This window comes from Nannospalax galili, unplaced genomic scaffold (assembly GCF_000622305.1).
Source record: "Nannospalax galili isolate Female #2095 unplaced genomic scaffold, S.galili_v1.0 scaffold445, whole genome shotgun sequence".
NCBI lineage: Eukaryota > Metazoa > Chordata > Mammalia > Rodentia > Spalacidae > Nannospalax > Nannospalax galili.
In genome coordinates, this window is record NW_008354184.1 from 267,399 (window position 1) to 291,525 (window position 24,127).

A 24,127-nucleotide genomic window follows, 5' to 3' on the forward strand; every position below is an offset into this window, starting at 1 on the left:
CTAAGCATGGCTGTGTCTTTTTAATTTTCACATCTACCTTTTGCCTCATTGCTGGGTATCTGGAGAAGAAAGGTGTCCCCAAAGCATGAGCTTGCAGAACTCTTGGGGAGAAATCTGCTCCACCCATGACTGATGATTAGTGAAGTTCTCATTCACTTCTGTTATTGCTGTTGAACTGCATGTTTTCCGAGCTGGAAGGACACTCTTTGAGATATGAAACTTTGCAGTCTCCTTTATTTATGGTGGACAGATGTTTGTTCTTAAGTGACTGACTTCTTTCCTGCTAATGCTACTTCTTGGTCCTCTGCTCGCAAGGCTGTGTGGTGTTCCCAGCCTTTCCACAGCCCTTTTCAGCACTGGATTAACGGCTTGTGTAGCAGCCTGGAAAGCTGTACAGCTGAAACTCACTGTTCTTAGTTGCACAATAATGCCCAGATGAAAAGCACACCCACTATTTTAAAAGATAAGACAGGAGATCAAAATTATTTTAAATTTGATTTTTTTTCCTAATAGCTTTTCAGTAGAAAGCAGACTTGAACGTTCCTCTGTGTTTCGGAGCCAAAGACATAAAAATGCCACCTGACTGCGTGTGTTAGTCTTTAAATCCTGACAATTATTGTTTTTCTTTTTCTTTACTTATTGTAGAGAAACCCTTGGCTACTGATTTACATCATAACATATCTTTTGTCAGTGGGAAAATATTGCTGTCCTCTCATAAGTTTAGGAGCTGAGTTTCACTTTTCAGGGCCTGACTATCAAGGCACTATCCCATCCTCCTCTTGATAAGCTTCCTGGCCTGTCAGCTGCAGGAGTGCTTGATGCAGTCCAGGATGCCCTCTCCAGCAGCTGCTCCTGTGGCAGAAAACAAATCCTAGCAAGCTGAACAGTAAAGCTAACAGTTGCATTGAACTAACCACAAGGTACGTGTCTTTGTGAACAGCCAGCTCCTGTCCCTGTGCTGAGCAAGGAGGCAGTGCTGTCCAGGGCTCAGGTGGAGTGAGGTGGCTTAAAAACAACTGCCAAAAACTTCTATAGAAAACTCTTTAACTATTCTCTTTCTACAAATGAAATGAAAATTATCTTAAAAGCATCAAATAAAATTCCTAACAGAACAGAGCTTTTCAAAAGTCACACAGGACTTGCCTGAGTGATACTTTCCAAAACTAAGAAAAGCTTTTATATTTATGATAGACACGTGTCTGCTTTCACTCCTCATACTGTCCAGAATTGTTGTTATTAAAGTTGCTAAATATGGTTATTTGTAGCATTTACTACCTCAAAAAGCCCCTTTTTTTCCTGCCTAAAGAGATTCAGCAATGAGGTTGTGATTTTTTTCTTTTTGGTCGCAGATGTTTCCATAGCAACCGGGGAAGGATGTAGTAAAGTGGTTCACACAAAATGAAGGCCGACCAAAACCTTCAGGGTAGTTGTGAGTTGCCCACTTGATAGTGACAGATGATCAGTGGTCCCGCGTATTCTTCTGCTAAATGAGGGTTATACACATTTTGTCCTTTGGTTTATTTCTGTGCCGCTTAGCATATTCACAAAGATCTGAACTCATTAGCGTTGTCAGAAGAGCGGGAATAACGCTCACTTAACTGTGTTTGTCCATCGTTTGCCTTTCTCTGCTGCATCAGTGTTTTTAAATTAGAAAATACTTTGCAAAACGTTTAGGCAACGTGAGCAGTAAAAGGCGTAGGGCAGAGTCTCTGCTCTCCCTGCTCCCGGGGTTCCTCGCCGCAGAGGCAACGAGCACCAGCAGCTTGTTTGATGGATTCTGGGAGAAAGTTTCTGTGTCAACACATTTTAAAAGCCTAAATGCAATCATTCAATATATATTTCACTCCAGGCTGCGTAGAATTAAGCAATGTGTCTTGGTCATCTTTCTACATAATAAATGTAATCATTCACTGTGCCAGGCTCCAAAATGGGCTTCTTTCAGGAAAGTCCAGGTAATGAACATATTTTTCTCAGTGCATAGAGTTGTGCTATGTATTTGATGTGTGAATTAATCTTAGTGTATTTAATCATTCCCTATTGGTAATCATTCCAGTATTTTTATTGTTTCTATTAAAAGCCTCACACAAACATTTGTATGATGCTGTCCTCAGCATGGAACAAATACTGTATAAACTGGAAGCTTATACAGTGCTCAGGTTTGGTTTTGGAAGGTGCTGCCAAATTGTGCTCTCAAAAGTCGTGCCTGTCTACACCTGGAGTGTCAAAGTGGCTCCTCCAGTCAGTGTAAATGCAGAGAATCAGCAAAATTCTTCCATTTTGTCTGTTGAAGGGTAGAAGAATTTTGTTTCATTTATTATATATAAGATTGACAACTTTTCATGAGTTATTTCATCTTTCTCATATGTATTTATTTTGTGCTGGAGATCGAATCCAGGGCCTCCAGTGCCTAAAGCACTCTCACCACTTAGCTACAACCGAGCCCCTTTCTTATCAATTCCTTTTAAAAGTTTTTGATTGTATTCATTTATTGTGGGTGTGGGGTGGGGAAGGGGACATATACTCGCCACAGCTCATCCTTGGAGGTCAGAGGACAACTTTCAGGAGTCAGTTCTCTCTTTATACCATGTAGATCCTAGAGATTGAACTCAGGTCATCAGGCTTAGCAACAAGCACCTTTACCTGCTGAGCCATCTCGCTGGCCCTTTCCTACCAACTTCTAAAAGTGGAGAATTAACTTCTCAGTTTATTATTCATTCTTAGTTTTTTCTCATTTTTTTGCCCTTTAGAAGTTCTTAACTTTATGTAGTCAAAGTCACTTGTTTTCCTTTATTTTAAAGTTTAAGTACACTTTGATTTTTCTTAGTCAAAGACTTCATTTAAGGTCTCCTTTTAAAGAAATACTATATTTTAGAGCAATTTTGGGTTTACAGCAAAAATGACCAGAAGGTGGAGAGGTTTCCTGCTCTGTCCTCTCCACCTCAGCACAGAGCCTTCCTCACTCTACCCCAGTGGTCCGTTTGTTGTGGTCGGTGACCCTAAGACACACATTTCCAGCACACGTGTGGGGTGTGTTGTTTTTGGCGTTCTCACTGTGTCCCCATGGTCTTGGGTCTAGTTGCCACATCTCACGCAACTTGTTTGGAGTCATGGTAGGGACATGGGACAAGGTTAGAGCCGTGTGTTCAGCTTAGCTTGTAACTTAATTATATCAGACATTGTTGTTTTTAAAGGCTAGTTAAATTTAAACAAGCTCAGTGAACAGTAGGAAAACAAACAGATCACAGAGCATGTGGATAAGTTGGTCCTCGAACAGTCATTCCACACATGAGCACCTGTAACTGTGGTGCTGACAGGGGAAGAGCAGACATGAGGGTCTCTAGGCTCAGTGAGAGACCTTGTCTCCAGGGAATAAGGCCCAGAGAGCTAGAGGAGGCCACCCAACGTCCTCCTTTGGCCTCTTCATGTGCACATACCCTTGCACACACATATGCATAAACATGCATATGCCACATACAACACACATGTACATACTACACATGCATACACACATAGACCACATACCACATATGCATGCACAACATATGTGTGCACACACATACAACACATGTGTGCATACAATATGCCACACACATGTGCATATACCACGCACACATTCAACACATAGAGAAGTGAAAGTCATTGGAAATAACTAAATATGTAGAAATGTGTATTTCTTTTATCACTAAATGGTACTACAGCTCATCCATTAACCTCCCAGAGCTTGTTCTGAATTTGGTCAATCATGAAGAAACTGCCACAGACATTTGTGTGAAGTAAGCCAGACACAGAAAGACAAGTACACTGTTTATTTTGTAAACACAGGATGTAGATTTAAAATCATGTATGTATAAAACTTGTATGTAGATTCTTGTTTAGCATGTTTTTTGTCCTCAAATAACTAACAAGGAGTGCAGTTGCTAGGTGTGTGCTGAGAGTATGTTGAGTTTTGTAACAAAAATCCTGGATTTTATGCCTTAGTCTTTCACATATCTATTTAATACTTATATACTGTGAGCTTGCTTTGATAAATGGAGAAACTTTAGATATCCATTTTTAAATTTAATTTATTATTATTTTTATTTTATATGTATGAGTGTTATGCCTGCATGTACGTAAGTGCACCCATGTCGTGCAATGCCCGTGGAGGACAGAAGAGGCTGTGGGATTGGAGTTACAGACAGTTGTTAGTTGCTATGTGGGCACTGGGATTTGAACCCAGGTCTTCCAGCCCCTATCACTTTTTTTTTTTTATGTGTTTGAGTGTATTGCCTGCATGTGTGTAAGTGCACCTATGTCATGCAATGCCTGTGGACGTCAGAAGAGGGCATCGGATCCCCTGGAGTGTGAGTTACCAATGGTTGCTAGCCACCGTGTGGTTGTTGGGAATCGAACCCAGGTCCTCTGCAAGAGCAGCTAGTGCTCTTCACCACTGAGCCATCTCTCCAGTCCCTTATTTTTCATAAACATGGTTCCTCCTCTAACACATGGCTTATATGGCAGAGTATTTTTGTGTTCAGTTCCATTCTTAGCTTTTGCTCATATTGAAGACCTAACATGTAAAAATAAACCATGACATTAATGACAGTCTGGCATGGTGGCACTCCTCTTTAATCCTAGCACTTGAGAGGCAGAGGCCGGTGAATCTGTGACTCAAGGCCAGCCTGATCTACATAGTGAGTTCCTGGTTAACTGGGGCTACAGGGAGACCCTGTCTCAAAAACAAACAAACAAACAAATAAGAAACCATTGATGAGACAGAGGAATAGGATAAGGAAGAAGAGAAGCTAAGTTTTTACTGCATTTATCTCGTTTTCAGAGTTGTCACTGAGAACCTGGAAAGCTTTGCTCTGTTATAAAACATAATCCCTAAAGTATAAAATGAAATAAATGTGCCTAACATTCATTTGGTATTTTTGTTCTGTGATGTTGGTATTTTTGCTTTGAGACAATAGGTTTGGTCTGCACTGAATCCAACAGGTAACCATGGACACTGTTTGCGTCATCTTGCTATCCTTAAGAACTTCCTTTAGCAAGGAAGAGGAGATGAGGATGGAAGACGGAAGAGACTGTTACAGTCTGGTAGACGAATTGGTGGCATGTCAGTATGAACGCCTATAATTCATCACATCATAAGATAATCTCACTTGATTTAGTAAAGCACTTGATAGACATCAGCATCTCTTTATGAGAAAACTCGGCAAACGAATTTAGAAGACTGGAAAGTAATATGGCCATTTCAACAGGTGCAGAAATAAAGAAATGCTGGGAGTGATGGTCAAGGCTGCCAGCCTTTAGGAAAGTAAATCTTAAACACATCAGAATGGCTACAATAAAAACTGTGACAGCACCTAGTGTTGATAAGGATGTGGAGGAATTAGAATACTCATATCTTACTGGGGAATGTGAGATGGTACAGTCACACTGGAAAACAAATAGTTTCTTATAAAATGGAACACGTGACATCCATACACCCCAACAATGGTATTCCTAGTAATTATCGCAGAGATAAAGAAACCTGCTCACATCATACAAAAATCTTGCACACAGCAATTTTATCTGTAATAACAAAAATCGAAAACCAGGGGGCTGGAGAGATGGCTCAGCGGTTAAGAACACTGGCTGTTCTTGCAGAAGGCCTGAGTTTGAATCCCAGCACCCACATGGGAGCTAACAACTGTCCATAACTCCAGTTCCAGGGGATCTGACAGCCTCTTCTAACCTCTGTGGGCATTGCATGACACGGGTGCACTCACCTACATGCTGGCAATACATCATACACATAAAAATAAATTTCAGCACCCTCTTCTGACCTCCATAGGCATTACATGAGATGGGTGCACTTATATCCATACAGGCAATAATACACACATACACATAAAATAAAAATAATAAATAAAATATTTAAAAAAAGAAATCGGAAAACAACCCAGAGGTACTTTAATGGGTGAAACATCAATGTGCTGGCGCATTTCAGCAGTGAAAAGGAAGGAGCTTGTGGTGTGCACAACCACCTGGGTGAATCTCTAGGAACTGTACTGGGTGGAGAAGCCCATCTCAAAAGGGTCACATATGGCATGGTTCCATTTATATAACACTTTAAATGTCAAAATCACAGACAGGAGGAACAGGTTTTTAGGAGCAGAGGCAGGGTGTGCCGCAGGAAAGGATCCTGGGGATTGTGATAGAAATGTTCTGTATCTTGGTTGAATCATGTCAGATCCCAAATGTGATTTTTTTTCTCTTTTTATTATTATTATTTGTTTTTTGGAAGGAGCATTTCATTACAGCTTTAACATACTCATTAACAGTTTCCAAAGCAAAGATACATCTCTTTCAAAAGTGGCTATAAAATTTTTAGGTTCGCTGTTGAATTAATACAGTTATACAATATTGAACTCAATATAAGCCCTGTAAGACATAAAATTGAATGAGTTTTTAACCTTTAAAAAAGATCTCCATTTCATTTTAAAATATACCGTTTCTTACAGAAAGACTCATTGTTTTTTGCCCATAACACTGAGATGTTGGCACACGCATCTCTAATCTGTACGTATCTGATTATTACTAGTCATAATTGGTTGCACTTGGATCCTTGGCGCCTGTGTATGTCTATAAAGTCATTGGGTGTAGATTTCAATGGTAATGTTTATCACCTCTACTAATTAACACGACATAACTTTTTATGCTTCCTCCTCAAATATAATTCATTTTTTTATTGTGTGTGTGTGTGTGTGTGTGTCTGTGTGTGTATCACACAGAACACCCCAAACCATCTTATTCAACTGTACACCCACTTCCCATATGGCACCCTCCCATAGCCTCCCTCCCCCCAACTAGAGCCATTCTACTCTGTTATCCCTGCAACTGCCCGCTGTGATGTTGTCACCCCCAGCCGTTCCCCACTACTTGTCCATCTGGTGAATCTAGTCAGCCTATCTAGAGGTCTTTGTTTTAGGAAGGTCAGCTGTCCTCGTCTAGAACAATCAGTTGTCAATATTCCTTTAGATAAGATTGGGGTCTGCTGTTCATTTTCCCAGTTCTATGCTGGGTTACTATCTGGGAGTCCCTTTGGCCACCCTGGCCAACAACTCAAAAGACAGTATCTCCTATCTGGCATTGTTGCTTGTTATGTAGCCTTTAGCTATACATATGGACTCTTAAAAAATTATATTAGCCCTTTTAATCTTTGGTTATACTTCTTTTTGAGTATTTAAGATCATACAGTTGATGATTATTTCTATTTTTACTTTTAGGGCCGTTTGAGGATCTGTTCCTCAGGGGTTACATGGACTTGGGAGGAGCCCCTGGCCAAATGTGATTTTTTTAAAAAAATTATGTGTACATTGTATGTGTCCATGTTTGGGTTTGTGCACATGAGTACAGGTGTCCATGGAAGCCAGAGGCATCAGATCCTCTGACACTAGAGTTACAGGTGGTTGTGAGTTGCCCAGTGTTGGTGTTGGGAACCAAACCTGCATCCTTTGCACAAGCAGTGTGCACTCTTAGCCACTGAGCCACCTCTCCAGCCCAGTTTTTGTTTTTTCAATGCACGAATTCTCTCTTGTTTCCTGTCAGGACCTGACGCTATTGCATGATGAATATCCAAAGCAACTTTCATTTCCGATCCCTCCTTCCATCACCTCTCCAGCTTCATGGTTGTCAGAAGAGGGGGCAGAAGTCTGTAACCTCTGGGATGCAGGTAATTTGGTTTGGGATAAGACACTTATTCAGAAATGCAAATGGAGAGGAAGTCCGCACAGCATTTGTTTACCTCTGATCCTCAGCGGCAGGACTCGCATTAGGAGGTCGGTCCACGTGCGGCCCCACAACCTTACTTTCTCAGTTGTTTGTGGATTTTGTGTCTTTCGTTTTTTTCTTTCTTTTATTGTCTTAAAATCTACAAGCCTTAAGTTTTTTTCTGCACCTTTATTTTTATTCTTTTTTTTTTAAATTTTTAAAAATGATTTATTTAATAACAACATACTTAGAAGAAGCATATCATTACAACACAATTGACATATTCAATAACGGTTTCCTGAGGTAGGATGCATCTCTTTCAAAATTGGCTGTAAATTTTTAGGTTTACAGTTGAATTATTACAGTTATACAATATTGTACTCATTATAAACCGTATAAGACATAAATTAAATGATGTTTTAACCTTTAAAAAGATCTCCATTTTATTTTTATTCTTTTAAGCCTTACATTTTAATGAAAGTTTTAAAGAAGTAGAAAATTAAATTTAGGTTTTTATTAATTTATTTTTGATGAAGTTTAATGAATGAGATCGTTCCAAAGCAGACACGAAGTGAAAATGTGAAAAGGTAAGATGATAGGGCCACACATCACTTAATCAGCCTTGAATAATTAACATTCGAAAAGGGCACCTTGGCAAGTGAGGTACATGGCTGACACCTGTAATTCCACCACTGCCACTTGGGAGGCAGGAGGGTCACCACTAACCTGAGGCCAGCCTCAGCTACATAGTAAGTTCCAGGCTGGTCAGGGCTACAAAGTGAGACCTTGTCTCAAAAAATTAAAGAGAAAAACGGAGGGGCGGGAGAAACAGTATAACATTATAGAAAATTATACCAAAGAAGCCTCCAGTAATGATGCCATTAGGTTCCAGCTGGATTCTGTTGCTAGTCAAGACCCCTGGGGTCTGACTCCCACTCCATCCTGTCTCTGCTCTTCATAAAGCCCCAGTTTGCAGTACACTTTTATGCTGAGGATGGAGTCAGGGCCCCGTGTCATGCATGCTAAGCCTACCATGGAGGCCATCCTGGTGGCCTCCAAATTTCTCAGCAAATAGGATGAGCGTGCTTCACCAAGGTGTCACTCAGAGGCTCTCACAGTGTTTCGTCCCTCATGTCCTGTGTTTCTACACACTCTGGTGTCCTTTTCTGCAGCACAGGCTCCTTATGGCTTGAGTTCTGCCTTCCTCTTCTTGGATCACGCACCTCAAAGTTTCTCCTTATGTAGATCTGTAGCATCCAAAATTTAAGAGCTGCAATGTATTAATATAGATTTATTTTCTTTTACGAGCTTACATTTATAAATAGCTCTTAGAAGGCTAGTTGTGAGAATGTGAGAATGAGAATATTTTTAAAAGCACAAAAAACAAAAAATTGGGGTTATGGTGATATTTGGATAAGGTGGCATTTCCATAGATAATTTGCTACAAATGGCTACAGTTTTTAGGCAGCTTGTTTTTTGGCTTTGTTTGTTTTTTTGTTTTTGAGAAAGGGTCTTACCATGCAGCCCTGGCCTAGAACTCACAGAGATTCGCCTGCCTCTGCCTCCTGAGTGCTGAGATCAAAGGCCTGGGCCATCACGTCTGGCTTTGCTTGGAATTCTTTCAACACACTCTAAGCAAACACAGCCCAGATCCAAAAGCTTGAAGGAGGAGCAGCGAGGAGAGCTTGTTTGTATTCTAACATTGCCGAAGAGTTGTCCCCCATGACATCTTAAAAATAGACTTTCTTTTTGAGAGCAGTTTTAGACTCACGGCAGAACTTAGTAGCAAATGCAATGTCCATGTGCCCCCAAACCACGCAAGCATAGCAGAGCTATGGGTATTCCACACGAGACTGGTGCATTTGTTACAGTCAGACTTGTATTGACGCGATTGTCTAAAGTCTGTCGTTAATCAGGGATCACTCTTGGTGTGGTACATTCACATGGTATGTCTACACTGTTGCAGGACCTCACCGAGGCTCCCCCACTGCCCCAGGCCTCTCTGCGCTGCACTCTGCACTCCTGCCTCCCCCAGCCCCTGGCAGTCAGTGGTCTTTTCACAGTCTCCATAGACTTTTCTAGAACGTGATAAAATTGGAATCATACATATGTAACATTTTCAGATGAGCTTCTTTACTGAAGCTGACATCTAGTGTATTCCTCCATTGCTCTCCACTCTATTTACTGAGGAAAGGTCTCTCACTGAACCCAGAGCTTGCCGATTCTTACTGGTGTAGCTAGCCAGCTTGCCCCAAGGATTACCCATCTCTGCTTCCAACTGCTGGGATTACAGGCGGCCTCCATGCCTTTTATGTGAGGCAAGCAGTTTATCCACTAGCCATCTCCTTAGCCCCTTTTCCTATTTTTGAGTCTTTCTTTTCTCCAGCCTTCTCTTGACTTGCTACAGTGCAGATCCTAAGCGTTTCACTCCCCAGCTCACAGCTGTCAACAGTTCTCCCCTGCCAATGGAAGAAATCTAATTTTTTTTTCTCGTATCATCGTATGAAACTTCCATAGTTTGATCCCAGACAATCTTTCTGGCCTCATCACTCAAAACTGCCAGTATTCCAGTGGTCTGTGACATCCCGTTATGTGCTGGCCTCTTCTCTTCAGCATGTCTTTGTTCTGGTATAACATGCCGCACTAAATTTTCTGGCGTAAAATACCACTTATTATGCTCATGGATTCTGTGGGTCAGGAAGTAGGGCAAGGCACAGTGGGGTTGGCTTGTCTCTTCCATGATGGATATCTGGGCCTCAGCTGGGGAGCTCAAAGGCCAGGGCCAGAATCCTCCCAGGACTTGCTCCCTCATGAGTCTGGCAGTCACTGCTGGCTATCTGCTGGGAGCCTCAGTTCCTCTCCACATGACCCTGTTTGTCTGGTCTGTCCACGTGGGCTAGTTAGGGCTTCCTCACAGCATGGCGGCTGGGTTCCCAGGGCCAGCATTCTGTGCAAGCAGAGATCTATCCAGTAGAAGTTGAATCATCTCAGAAGCCTTGCCAGAACACAGCCACTGTGCTCTGTTTATCTAGTCTCAAGGTCCTGTCCAAGTTCAGGGGACACAGATGTAGACCTCTATGTCCCCATGGAGAATCAATGCCATGTTGAAAGGAAAGCATTGGATGGAATATATAATGGTATATGTAGGCATGTGTGTTTGGAAAATGTCTGCCAGCCTCTGTCAAATTACAAATACTTGACAAAACCCTACTCAAACAGCAAGGCCCAGAGAAAGTGTCACGACTGGTATAAAGTCTTTCTGTAGCTAAGCTAATTTCTCCCTTCAGTATGTTCCCATAGGGCTTTTCCCGTACCTCTATATTGGAATTTACAAATTTGTATTTTAATTTTTATAAATGATGCTTCATTATTTTCTGAGTTAACAAATGAATATACTCCTTTCAAAAATTCAAGGGGCTGGAGAGATGGCTCAGTGGCTAAGAGTAGGTACTGCTCTTACAGAGGACCTGAGTTCAGTTCCCAGCACCCACGTAACAACAACTGCCTATATATCTCCAGCTCCAGGGGATCTGATGACTTCTGAACTCTGTGGGCACCTGTACTCAGTGCACATACCCACACACAGTCACACATATATACACATAATTAAGAATAATACAAATAAAATCTGAAGAAAAATGGAAAATCTGGATAATGCTGCTACCCACCCTGACCATCCCTCACACCAACACCATCGTCTTTGCAGGGTTAATTGTTAACAACTTGGTGGTTATTTTCTAGACGTTTCTCTGTGCATTTATGTACATGTATATTGTGAAATATATACAGTTAACGTTATTTTGTTTTAGAACAAGATTCCGTATTTTTTCCTGAAGCTTACATGGAGCTGAGGAACACCACTTGGCTTTTCTTCAGTGCTCAGCGATGTATTGTGTTCCTCTTGAGTCCTGTAATATCTGGGTGCACAGCTTATGCCTCTGCTGCTTGGCACTTTGGTATTTTATTTTTTTTGCTATTATAATTGCTTCAGTGAATATCCTCATACACATATGTGAGTGTTCTTTGGGGTAGATTTCTAGAAATGACACCCGAGGCTGTACTGAATGCCCATCTTCATTTTAATTATCGCTGTCAAACAGCCCCCATCAATGCCGGTTGCTTTCCAGCTTGTAGTATATGAAAGCACCATCCCCTCATGCCCTCAACTAGGCTTCATATTTTCAAGCCTTATATTTTTATCACTTGTATAAAGTTGCATTGCATAGCCAGGATAATTGGAATATTTCCACGTATTGATGGGTGTTTTTATCCCCTCCTCTGTGACTTGCCTATTTATATAATTAACCTGTTTGTCTTTTGCATTGTTTGTTGTTCACTTGAACTGATTTTGTGGCATTACACACACACACACACACACACACACACACACACGTATAATTTATGTTCGTGATTTGTTTTGCAAATCTGTCTGGGCCGTGGCTGTCTTTCAGCTTTCTCAATGACATCTTCGTGGAAGTTTTAGGTTTTCTGTCTTCACTCTTTTCCTTCATAGCTTGTGTGTGTGTGTGTGCGTGCGTGCGTGCGTGCGTGCGTGTGTGTGTGTTTTAAAGGGCAAAGAGCAGCCTCCTGCTAGGGAGATGGCACAGTGGGTCACATGCCTGCTATGTAAGCAGAGAGCTCCAGTTTCCCAGAACCTAAGTAAAAAGCCTGGCAGGATGCTGTGCTCACCTGTTACCCTAACTTTTGGGAGGGGGTGCAGAGGCAGGTGGATCCCCAGAGCTTGTTGACTAGGCAGCTTAGCCCAGTAAAGGTGCTTGTGGCCAAGCCTGACAATCTGAATTCTATCTCTGGAACCTACATGTGGAAGGACAGAAATGACTCCCACAAGCTGTCCTCTGACCTCCACATACATGCCATGGTGTATGTGCACATATGGAAGCACACAAATACATGTAAAAAATTTTAAAATGAAGGCAGATAACAATTGAGAAGAAATATTCAATATGAATCTCGAGCTTCCACACACATTTGAACAGATGCCTACACACACACACACACACACACACACACACACACAAACTTTCCTCATACCAAGTTCATAGGACAGTTTCTTCCATTATTATATGTTAATAGTTTGAGTCATGTAGTCCATCTGGGTTTTGAGTGTTTGTAACAGGGTTTGGCCAGCCAGCTAGCTCACAGTGCTTGCAGACTAGTCCATGCTCACTGGCTTTGTGTATGCACACAGTCTCCCTGACATGAAGTCAGTGGCCGACACGAGGTATCTTCCTCATGCTCTCGGCTTTCATCTTTGGTGCAGGGCTCGCTGAACCTGGAGCTCAGTATTTTGGTTAGACTGGCTGGCCAGTGAGCCCTGGAATCCACCTGTTTTTGCCCCCTCCCCCAGGGCTGGTTATGGACACATGCAGCCATATGTGTGTTAGAGTTCAGATAGCCCTGCCCCCTCACCAGGAGGGCCTCAGGGTTTCTCAAGCCCCTGAGAAAAGCACCTTGGTCTTTGAAGTCAAAAGCAGACTTTTCTCTACTGGCCAACACAGCAGACTTCCTCTTTGATCTCTAAGGAGGGCAGGTTTTAACAGTCCCACTCTCCTGCTCCACCCCCAACACCCACCACCTAACCTTTAAAAAATATATATCTTCCTACCTTCTGCAGCCCCCCAGAAGCATCCCCCTATAAAAGACCCCAGCTCACGACCAGGGGGCAGACATTTTCCCTGCCTGGAAGGGAATCTGTCCCAACTGTTCCTTTGCTAATAAACTCTATTCTGCTGGAGTTTTATCTGTGTCCTGGTGCTTTCTCCCGACCAACCAGACACATCTATCGCCTACTTTACCTATCAATGTGGGTGCTGCGGTGTGAGCCACTTCGCCTGCTAAGCCGTCTCCCCAGCTCCCCACTCTTGTTTTGGAACGACTTTAAACTGTACCGAAAAGTATGTTTAACCACCCTTCTGTCCCACTGATTCCATTTTCTGTCCCTAGTCTGCTTCAGTTTTTGCAGTGAGTGTGATCATATGTCACCGTATAACGTATTCCGTTTTACTAAGCTGGCACTGTCTTAATGGTCACTTAGATTTCGTCTGTGCTTTTACCATTATGTGAACAGTGAGGTGATGCCATTTCTGCCACACAGGTGAAGTAGGCTTTTGTTTCTGTTCTCCATGACTGATGCACATTCCAAAATACATTATTCTGAATTTCTGTCCAGTTTACTAACTTATCCTGGCAACAGATGGTTCTGATTTCCATGTTCTGATTTTGGCAACTTCAGCTCATGGCAAAAATAAAGTAAGAAAGCTATTCCGGCCCATCCGGTTCCTCTCTCCTTGCCTTTTGTCCTGGATTTCCAATCGCTCCATATTCTTCTCACTTGGTGAGAATTGAATTCTTAAGCTTCACCTGTGCATATGGTCATCATTTATTTCATTTCTGCATAGTATTCCACTGTGTGGTTGTGCTATCATCAGTACTGAGGTTGAGTTTTCTGTACTACAAGCAGGGCTGTTTATGAACTCACATAGGTTGTACAAGACTCCTGGTTCTTATGAGCAGGAGGGTCTCTAGGATGGAGGTTTGGGAGTCAGACACGAAGGAGTCAGACACAAGCATGTTTGAAGTTACCTAGCATGCCAAATTGTTTTCCAGTATTCTCGTTGTTCCAAGTCCTCACCAGACCCCGATCTTGTCACGTGTGAAAAGCTGCCAAGGTAGTGGGTGAGCCTCAAAGTAGTGGGTGAGCCTTGGTATCTCATTTGCTCTAAACTGTAGTTTTTGGAAATGAAATTGAGCATATTCTTATGTGTTGAAGCATTTCACAGGTCTGACTCACTCGTGTTTCCTCGCGCGTGCAGAGTCTGCACATATCTTTGGGCCACTTTTCTGCTTGGTTGTTTGTCTCTTTCCTAACTTGTCTGTAGGCGTTTCTTTATTGAGGACACTGAGCACCGTCTTGTACACAGTTTTGCAGCTCCCAAATGGTCTTTATACACTTCACATGGAGGTTTCACAAGGCAGAGGTTCTGAGTTTCAGTGAGGCAGAGTTTGAGTCTTCACTTTGTGCTTTTGCATCTTCTCTAGCTTTAAAAATTCTTCCCTGTCCTGAGGTCATGAAGATGATTCCATGTAGCCTGATTTTTAAGTTTTGCTTTCCACAATTAAGTCACTAATGCAGAATTGACTTTGGCACATGACTGAGGTAGGAGTCCAGTTCTCTCCTTTTTGGATGGACAACTGTCCCAGAATCCTCTGTTGAAAAGTCTGTCCTTTCCCCAGTGATGTGCAATGCCACCCATGTTCTAAAGCACCATGCTCCTGGATATGATGTGTTCCTGGGCTCTGTCTGGAGATGTCAGGTATAGGAACACACCTGTGCCAGTAAATAGTTCCCAGCAGTCTACGCTTGTAATGATTCTTGATGACTTTTCCTTCACCGGGAGTGGCTGTTTCCTCCTCACTGCTTTCCTGCATGATGACTTGTCAAGTTCCTTAAAAATCCCACCGGTGTTTTGATTGGCACAGTAGTCAGTCTTTAAATCAGTTTGGAAAGGGGCCATCTCTGCAACAGCAAATCATCCCATCCACTTAGTTCTTATTTAATACATTTTAGGTTTTTGGACATTCAGGTATCATGTGACGTTGGCTAGATTTGGTCCTAGTACTGAATATGAGTACATTCCCAACTGGTAATTTTTCAGCTTTCTGAGGAGAATGTAAAACTTTGCCTCCAACTCTGAATTTTGGTCACCTCTGGGCTGGCAATTTGCCATGTGATAGTCTCTGGTGATGCTGGCAGCAGTGGGAGCTGCAGGTCCCAGTCAGCCCTGGTCTTGTGAAGCCTGGTGCTCCGCAGGGTGGCTGTGATGTGAGGTGGGCTGAGCATATCAGTGCATTTTCAGTTTATACTGATCGCTGTCCTCATCAGTTGCGTCGGGTCTTGAGGATGAGTTCTTTTCACTGTGGCTCTAAAAGGCCTCATTTGATAAGTTTCTGTTTGTTGATGATGCAAATGGAGTTTATTTTTGTACGTTGGTTGTTATCACCAGCCCTTGCTTAACTCAGCAATTTTTCTGATTTCTATGTAGCCTCTTCTGAGTTTCTCACGTTGAAAACCACATCACCTGTGAGTAACTGCAGATTTGCTTCTTTCCTGGCAAATCCAGCCCTTCCTGTATGACTTTGTTCCCTGCCATGCAGACCTTGCACACTGCCAAATGACAGCACAGCCAGGGCCTCCAGAGACCTGACCAAGACCTGGTCGGTATCTCTAAGAGGAGCTTGATTTCAACCCTTGGCCAGTAGGAGACATTTATTGTAGGCATTTGCAGATCTATGGAGATTTACTAACAGTTTTACCCCAACTACCTTTATTGTTGTTGGTTTTTGAGACTGTTTCCCTGTCACCTCAGCTGGCCTGGAATTTGCTATGTACACCAGGTTTGCCTACAGAGATCTGCCTGCCTCTGCCTCCTGAGTGCTGGGTTTAAAGGCATGCACCACTGTGCTCTCTGAGCATATTTGTTGATAAAGTACTGTCACAGGCAGAGGCATGGCCTCACTCCAGGGCCAAAGAGGCCAGCACTGTGATTTTCCTACTGGGCACATGAGGTTTTGGTGAACATCTGTCTGCCTCGGGCCCTTGCAGCCCCACTGGATCCATAGGCTGTACAGTTCTGGGATCAGCAGCCCAGACCCACTGCAGAGCCTTGCTTTGATGTGGTCTTTGCTCAGAAGAGGCAGTGACTGGTGAGAACAGAGCACCATGCCCTCCAGACTTCAGACAGGTCAGGCGATGGTGGGCGTCTTCATTTATGTTGGGCAATTCAAGGTGCAAACATTTTGTCTCTCTTTATGAAGGATCTTCTCATGCTCTAGGTCACTGAAAACTCTAAAACTGTCACAGACAGGGCAGGGCCTGAGCTTTCCCACCTTGTGTGTGCATAGAGCACCCAGAGTGATGTTAGGTTGCTGGCACATCCACTTAGCATTATGTAGTCAGTGGAGAAACCCAGTGTCAAGCCTGGAGTCAGAACGGAGGCAGTTCAGTCCCTAGAACATATGGCAGAAACTGGACATGGTGGCTTACCCTATAGTCCCAACACTGAGGATGCTGAGGAAGGTCGATTGCTGTGAGTTCAAGGCCAGCCTGGCCTATTCAGAGAGGAATAGCTGTGGAGTGAGAACTTGTCTCAAAACAAAGAAAACAGCAGCCAGCAAAGTTGTCATAGCTCTAAGGCAGTAAAGGTATGGCGTCGTCCCTGTCTCATGAAGTTGATTCTGTGCTTAAGACTAGGAGGCTGATAGCTGAACACTAGATACTAAGGCTGTGTTAGTTTGCTCTAGTAAAGTTAACTGGGCTGCACAGTGATGGGCAGAGCCGCCTGACTGTATCTGCCATCACTGGTAGCCATCCTCTACAGTACTGGCTTCCTAACACAGGCTTGTTATACTGGAGTATTAAAAATCACCACCCCAGCTACCACATCTTTGATGACTGCACTAACCTCTGCAATTTTCCCAGAAAGATGGGGTGGTGTGGTGTAATTATGGGTTTCTGCCTGGGCTCTGTAGCCTACCCTGCATGGGCAGTGATTCCACTGCAAGGATTCTGCCCATCATGAAAAGCACATGTTCCCTGCACATTCTGAGACCATGAACAACATGGTGTTTGATTTAGAAGACCTGTTGCAACGTAGATCCCAGCCTAAGACTTCCTATGACACCTGATTTCTATAGATTCCTCAGGTGGCTGGCAGACTGAAATGGCATTGTTGGAAGAGAAATGAGTGTCCCTTCAGAGCCAGTGTGTAATAAGATATGGGAAGCCAGTGTATTCTTTCTGAGTGTTGGCTTCCAGTGACTCCAGGAAAGGCTCTGTGTGTGTGTGTGTGTGTGTGTGTGTGTGTGTGTGTGTGTTTCTCACATGGCACAGTCACACACTTTTCATCCTGCTTTTTCATCCATCTCTTTTGTGCTGCTGTGATGTTACAGGTGCGGGGAGGCCTTACTGGATGGCTTACACAATCACAGCCATCTTCCTGTCCTAGCAGCACTCTTTCTCTCCCCCGATGCCTGTTTTTCTACAGCACTTCTCAGCATCTGACATACAGTGTAGCTTATGAGCCCATCTCAAGGCATGTGACCCCCCCCCCGAGGTGTCATAGTGAGTCCGCTACATGTGCAGCACCAGTTTCTACCTTGCCATTTGGCCATTGCTAGGAACATGTAATTTCCATGTGTTGCTCATGAATTGGATGAGTGTACCAATGCCTTCTGTTTTGAGGGCAGTTACCTGCCTTCACCTCTCCCTGAAAATGCCTTTATGTCAATCAACAGAGCATCGCAAAACATGCCCGCTATTATAGAACTAACTGTAGGAATTTGGGAGGCTATCAACATAGTAACTCTGTAATGTGGATGGTATTAAGAAACCCAATTAAACCTATTTTAAACTATCTTTTCTCTCTTTTTACTTTAAAAATATGGGAAAGCATGACTCATGCATGAAAAAAGGATATAAATGAAATGATTAAAGGCTTTCATGGAAATGAATGGATAGGCAGAACAAAACCGCATCACCTGCCATGGAAGTCGATGAAGACTGAAGGGCAGTAACCACATTATGATGGAGGCACTGGAGGAAGGTGGGGTAGATATGATGTAAATACAGTGTATTGTGCATGAAATTACCAGAGAATATATTAGAAAAACTTTTTAAAATGCCAACTTTCATTTATCATGTAGTGATCAACTCTTTTCATCATTGTGGTGATTAAAAAAAAAACACTAAGATATACAGACCTTTGAACTGTTTGTGAATTTTTAGGTCAAGAACCCAGCCAATCTTTTCCGCTGAGTGCATACATTATAAAAATGTCATACACACTCCTTGACAGTTTGAATTAATAGAATAAAGTTTAATGTAAACTAAGTTGATAGGTTCTTTATCAAAATGACTGGGATCCCTCAGGTGTGTAAGTGCCAGGTTGACTTACTTGAATGAAACAAATGGATGTATGTTTATTATCGTGAGTGATTACATTGTCCAAACCACAGAAGTTACAAGGTGCCTACTGTGTGCAGGCATTGTGCATCTGCCAGATAGCCTGTGATTAGTGAGATCCTGCTAGGTATGGCAACACATGCCTATGATCTAGCATCTGAGAAGCAGAGGCAGGAGGAGGGCCACAAGTCCAAGGCCAGCCTGGTCTACAGAGCAAGTTCTAGACTACCCAAGTCTACATAGCAAGGCCCTGTCTCAACAAGGAAACAAAAATCAATAAGGTCCTCCCCTTTCAGTAGCTTTCAGGCTGGTGGGAAATGACAGGCCTCGCCAGGAATGGATGAGTGTATTTTAGGACAGGGAAGGACCCAGTGGGTCACAGGAGGGCATCCAGCCCTGCCTTGGGAGGTCAGGGAGGATTTCTGGAGAAGGCACTGTGCAGGCTGGAACTAGAGGGGTGGGTGATGACCAGTGGCCAACACTAATGCTGTTTGTGCTGGGCACACTTTTAAATGTCTTTACTCACTTCATCTTCATAAAAATCCTAAGATGCAGGAGGAAATTACACACAGAATGTTTACATAAATTGCTCATGGTCAGGGTCAACATTTGGACTAAACCAGTTTGATCTCAGGGCCTAGACTGTGTTTCAAACCCTCTGACAAAGACCCATAGCCAGAAATGCTTCACATGCACACACACGCAGACACGCACACACACACACACACACGCACGTACACACACACGCACACATGCACACACACGCACACATGCACACACACGCACACATGCACACACACGCGCGCACACACGCACACATGCACACACACGCACACACACGCACACATGCACACACGCACACACACGCACACACACACACGAATGCACAAAACAAGTCTCAGTTTCACAACACAGTATTTACTGATATTCTATTCTGATCTTTTTTTGTCAGCTTCATTTTTTAGAAAAAAAACATGTGACCCACAAAATTGGTTTTACAGTGCACTGTTTGAAAAGCAGCCCGTAACACTATTTTACCTACTCTGCAGAAGGAGCCAAGCCAAGTGAACAGGGACTGTGTCAGGCAGGTGAACGGTGTGAGAGGCCAGGGAGAGCCGGCAGGCAGGTTTGAGGAACTAGAAGACGCTGAGGGAGGTCTGAGGTCTATGGAGGTAGCACAAGGGTACCAGGTGAAGTCAGAGAGTGAGCATGGCTATGTATAAAGGGAGTCATATATTTAGTGTCCAAACTAGGAAGCTTCCGGCAGTGAAAGGGGACAGGATGAATAATTATCTTGGCCTTGGTATAGGCCATAAATTTGGATCTTCTGGGTAAAATGTCATGGATGCCCAGTGTCCTGATAAACCACACTGAGGGGTTTCAATGGTGTCCAAAAACCACTGGAGAGCCTCTGAGGTACTTTAAGCTAGGATGTGATACAACCCGATACATGTTTGGAGGAAGATTGCGCTCGCTGTAAAGAAATGGAGGGAGGTGGGCAAGATAGAAGTGTCAGATAGGCTCTGGGCTGCCCCCCCCAATTGTCACCTGTCACCACCTTCCCCCTCTTCCCACGCGGAGGTCCCGCTCAGGGCCCTGCTTCCCAGACTTCATGTTCTGTGGCCTTGTCCCTACCCACTCCCCTCTTCATTGGTCTGACTCCTGTGGTCCTCAGGGCTTAGCAAGATACCCTTTCTCCCAGGAAGCCTTCCCAGCAAGCTTAGGGCACAGCTTGCCGCCGCCGCTGCTCCTCCTTGCTCTCAGAGCAGGCCCTGCTTCCCTGCCAGCAGACCCACTAGACCATAATTTTGGGAGCTAGACCAAGTCTTGCTCAGCAAGATACTGTGCCTCAAACCTATAGCTTATTGTGTAGTAAGTACTCTGTTAAATGCTTCTTGGTGAGTAAGTGGCATTGAAATGCCCCTAAGTAGAATGCAGCCATCCACAGGGTTTTCATCCTGGGCTTTTTGCATATGCTTTAAAAGTGTCTTCAAAGAAGCTCCATCACAGCTTTTAAAGGAAGAGCAGCCTGCACAGCACAATGGAAGTGTTGGAGTTCACCGCTGGGGTTTGCCCCCCGCAGAGCTTCATAGAATTTCCCCCATCTCTGGTTGACATCTAATTGTTGCATTAGCTAAAGGAATTCTGTTTGAAAGAAGTGAGTGCACAAAACGCGGTGAATTGGAGATAATGTCCGCAGGTACAGTGAAGGTGGGGGGTAGTATGGGCCCAGGTGCCGTCCATTGAGTTCTTCCCTTCAGTCTTCTCTGAACCCAAGAATCATCCCCAGTGTGGCAGGCGCCCAGTGATGGCACATCAATTCCCTCTCCCACCACCAGTTTCTAGATGCTGGGCGGTCTCTCAAGCCAGCAAGGTAGATGACTCATATGCTGCCCACCACCTCCACCTCCACCCCCATTGACATTTCCTGTCTACTGCTCTGCTGTTAGATGAAGAGCCCTGCCAGTCTTCACCAGGAAAATGGGCAGAAATCCTTTGACCTCAGGATGAAAGCAATGTGAAAGGAATTTTTACGTTTTGTTATTGCTGAATGCTTGCTGCCTGGAACAGCGGCTAGCTTATAGTCAGCCAAAAGGTACTGGTTGACTAGTCCCTCCTTGGGTCCCTCAGTTCCCAAGGCTTTGTCCTGGACAGGTTTAGGGTATAAGACCTCTCGCCCCAAGACTGCCTGACCCCTCCCCCGTCGCCTCTGCAGCTCTCAGTCTGGGCTGGAAACTTAAGCATTGGGAACAGTAGATAGGAGCTAATCCAATTCACTTCCCCAAAGCTTTCTGTTACTAATCTGCCTTGTGTTTGTTTTGTTTGTTTGTTTTGGCAGTGCTGGGGATTGAACCCAGGGCCTTGCACATTAGCTACATCTTAGCCCTATTTGTTGTGAATTGAGTCTTTCATCTCTGGACATCTTCTTGGGCAGTGGTGGCTGTGCCTGGGGAGAGCTTTGGGGTCAGTGGTGTGTGAAGCTGTGGGGATAGAGAGTCGGTCTTCTTTCATCCTTTGTCCCCAGTTGCTAGCACACAGTATATAGCAGACTCAGTCCTTGGTTACTGGATTAATGAGGAGCTGATAAGACTTTGAAGAGAGAGAAGCAGAAGCCTGGGGATGAGCTGAGGGTTAAGGCAGATGGGGACTCAGAGGAGAAGCACTCAGGTTCACCCATTCTTCCTCGAAACCAAATCCTATTCAGTGTCAATATCGATACTGTTTATTGATTGGCAATATGGTAAGAGCTCACTAAACCACGAGTTAATAAACTAAAGACAAAGCCCAGAGATTGTTCAACTTTCTCTAAGTGTTAACTGGAACAGCTATCAATGAGATATTAAGTGCAAAATAGACGTAAAATTCCAGAAGGAAAGATTGAGAAGTTAGTTTTAAATCTTTATAATTTGGGGCTGGAGAGATGGCTCAGTGGCTAAGAGCACTGGCTACTCTTGCAAAGGATCCAGGTTCAGTTCCCAGCACCCACATGGTGGCTAAGAACCATCTGTAACTCTAGTTCCAAGGGACCCAACACCCTCTTCTGATTTCCGCGGGCATTGCATGACATGGGTGCACTTACATACATGAAGGCAATACTCATACACATAAAATAAAATCAAATAAAATATTTTAAAAAATGATTTTAAAAAATTTGAATTTATGTGTGCAGGTGTGTTTTTGTGTGAGTATATGCATGTGTGTGCAGGTGTCTATGGAAGCCAGAAGAGGCTACTAAATCCTCTGGAGTTGGAGTTACAGGTGGTTGTAAGCCACTGGGTTGTAAGCCACTCTAACATGGGTGCTGGGAATTGAACTCTGGTCCTCTGGAAGAGCAGCAAGTGCTCTTAACCACTGAGTCAACTCTCTAGCCCCAAGAAACTAGATTTTAATTCAGCAAATGCTTACTGGGTTCCTGCCGTTGTTAGGCACTGTGGTAGGCATGAGTTTATGGCAATAAGCAATGGCAGACTCCGTCTGCTCTCTAGGAGCTTCTGTTTGGTGAAAGCAGCTGATGATGAACAAATAAAATAATTGTAAATTGAAGAAGATAAACCAAGAACTTTGGAAATCAGCGATGGGCAGGGTGGCTTGTACAGGGTGATGGGAGGTGAAGTCGGAGGGTGGAGACACCTGGAAAGGCATATTCTGAGTAGAGGGAACAGTAAGCTCAGAGACCAGGTGGAGAGGGTTAACCTGCTCCTTCCATGGCAAGAAGCTGGCACAGCTGGGGTGCAGCACAGGAGGGAGGTGGTTTGAGAAGATTCCTTCATGTAGTGCAGCTTGTGAGGCAGGAGAGCATCCCAGCGAATGCTGAGTGCAGGGGGAGATGAAGTGGTGGGGCAGCTGATGCAGAGGGACCAGAGAAGCACCTGCATTCTACCATGGTGGTTGTGGCACGGCAGAGCCAGCGACTGTGGAGAAGAGAGGCAGGTGTTAGAGATGGAGACAGATGACTTTGCTTACTGCCTTTGGGAAGTGAGGGTGTGACAATGCCATTTACTAAGGAGGAGGAGACAGGAGACAGGAGTTTGGGGGGGCGCACTAAGAGCTGTGTCTCGACTGTGTTACATCTGAAGTGCTTATGAGACCTCTAAAAGGTTCTGGGAGGATCTGGGAGGATTGGCTGTAATCGGGGCACTGGAGAAGCTAAGCCAGAAGGTAAGCAGTTGTCAGCGCTTTCCTTGAGAAACCTGATTTTTAAGAATTCTGACTGTGCTTCCTGAACAGCGATCGTCTTCTGTGCATTTAAGAAATCTAAGCTTTTCCAGTACTATTAAAAAGAAGGCACAACATTGAAGGCAGGTCATCATCGAACATGCCCGGCCTCTTAATGAAATTCTGAAAACAAAACAAAAACAAAAACCTAGCAGTTGACCTTTGCCCCGACTGCTGCTTACAGTTCAGCATGTTCTAACCATCCCTTCATTTCTCAAGCTAGTGGTTTTAGCAAAATGTGCATAGCAACTCGGCTTATTCATCTTCATATTCATCTTCCTGTTACGGTCATCCTCACAACAGTGTATGGATGCCTTGAGGGACTGTGTGTCAGCTTTCCATCATTGTAATAAATACTCACATTGATCAGCTCATAAAGAGAAAAGATTTGCTCTGGGTGTGGTGGCGCATACCTTTGATCCCAGCACTCGGGAGGCAGAGGCAGGCAGATCTCTGTGAGTTCGAGACCAGCCAGCTTGGTCTCCATAGCAAATCCAGACCAGCTGGGGCTACAGGGAGACCCTGTCTCAAAAAGACAGAGAGAGAGAGAGAGAGAGAGAGAGAGAGAGAGAGAGAGAGAGAGAGAATATTTGCATGTGTGATCACAGTTTGGAGGTTTCAATCTGTGAGCAGTTGGCCCTACTGCTTCTGGGGTGTGGTGAGACAGCACGTCAATGGTGGGAGCTCATGATG

At 43.9% G+C, this 24,127-nt stretch overlaps 1 protein-coding gene across 1 annotated transcript in view; it reads left to right on the forward strand.

Annotated features, from left to right (window-relative positions):
* The window catches only part of Enthd1 (ENTH domain containing 1), a 153,839-nt gene that overhangs the window by 73,722 nt on the left and 55,990 nt on the right, over window positions 1-24,127 (forward strand). Inside the window, 1 exon segment of the mRNA XM_008851215.1 lies at window positions 7,576-7,699. Coding sequence (XP_008849437.1) covers window positions 7,576-7,699 — 124 coding nt within the window.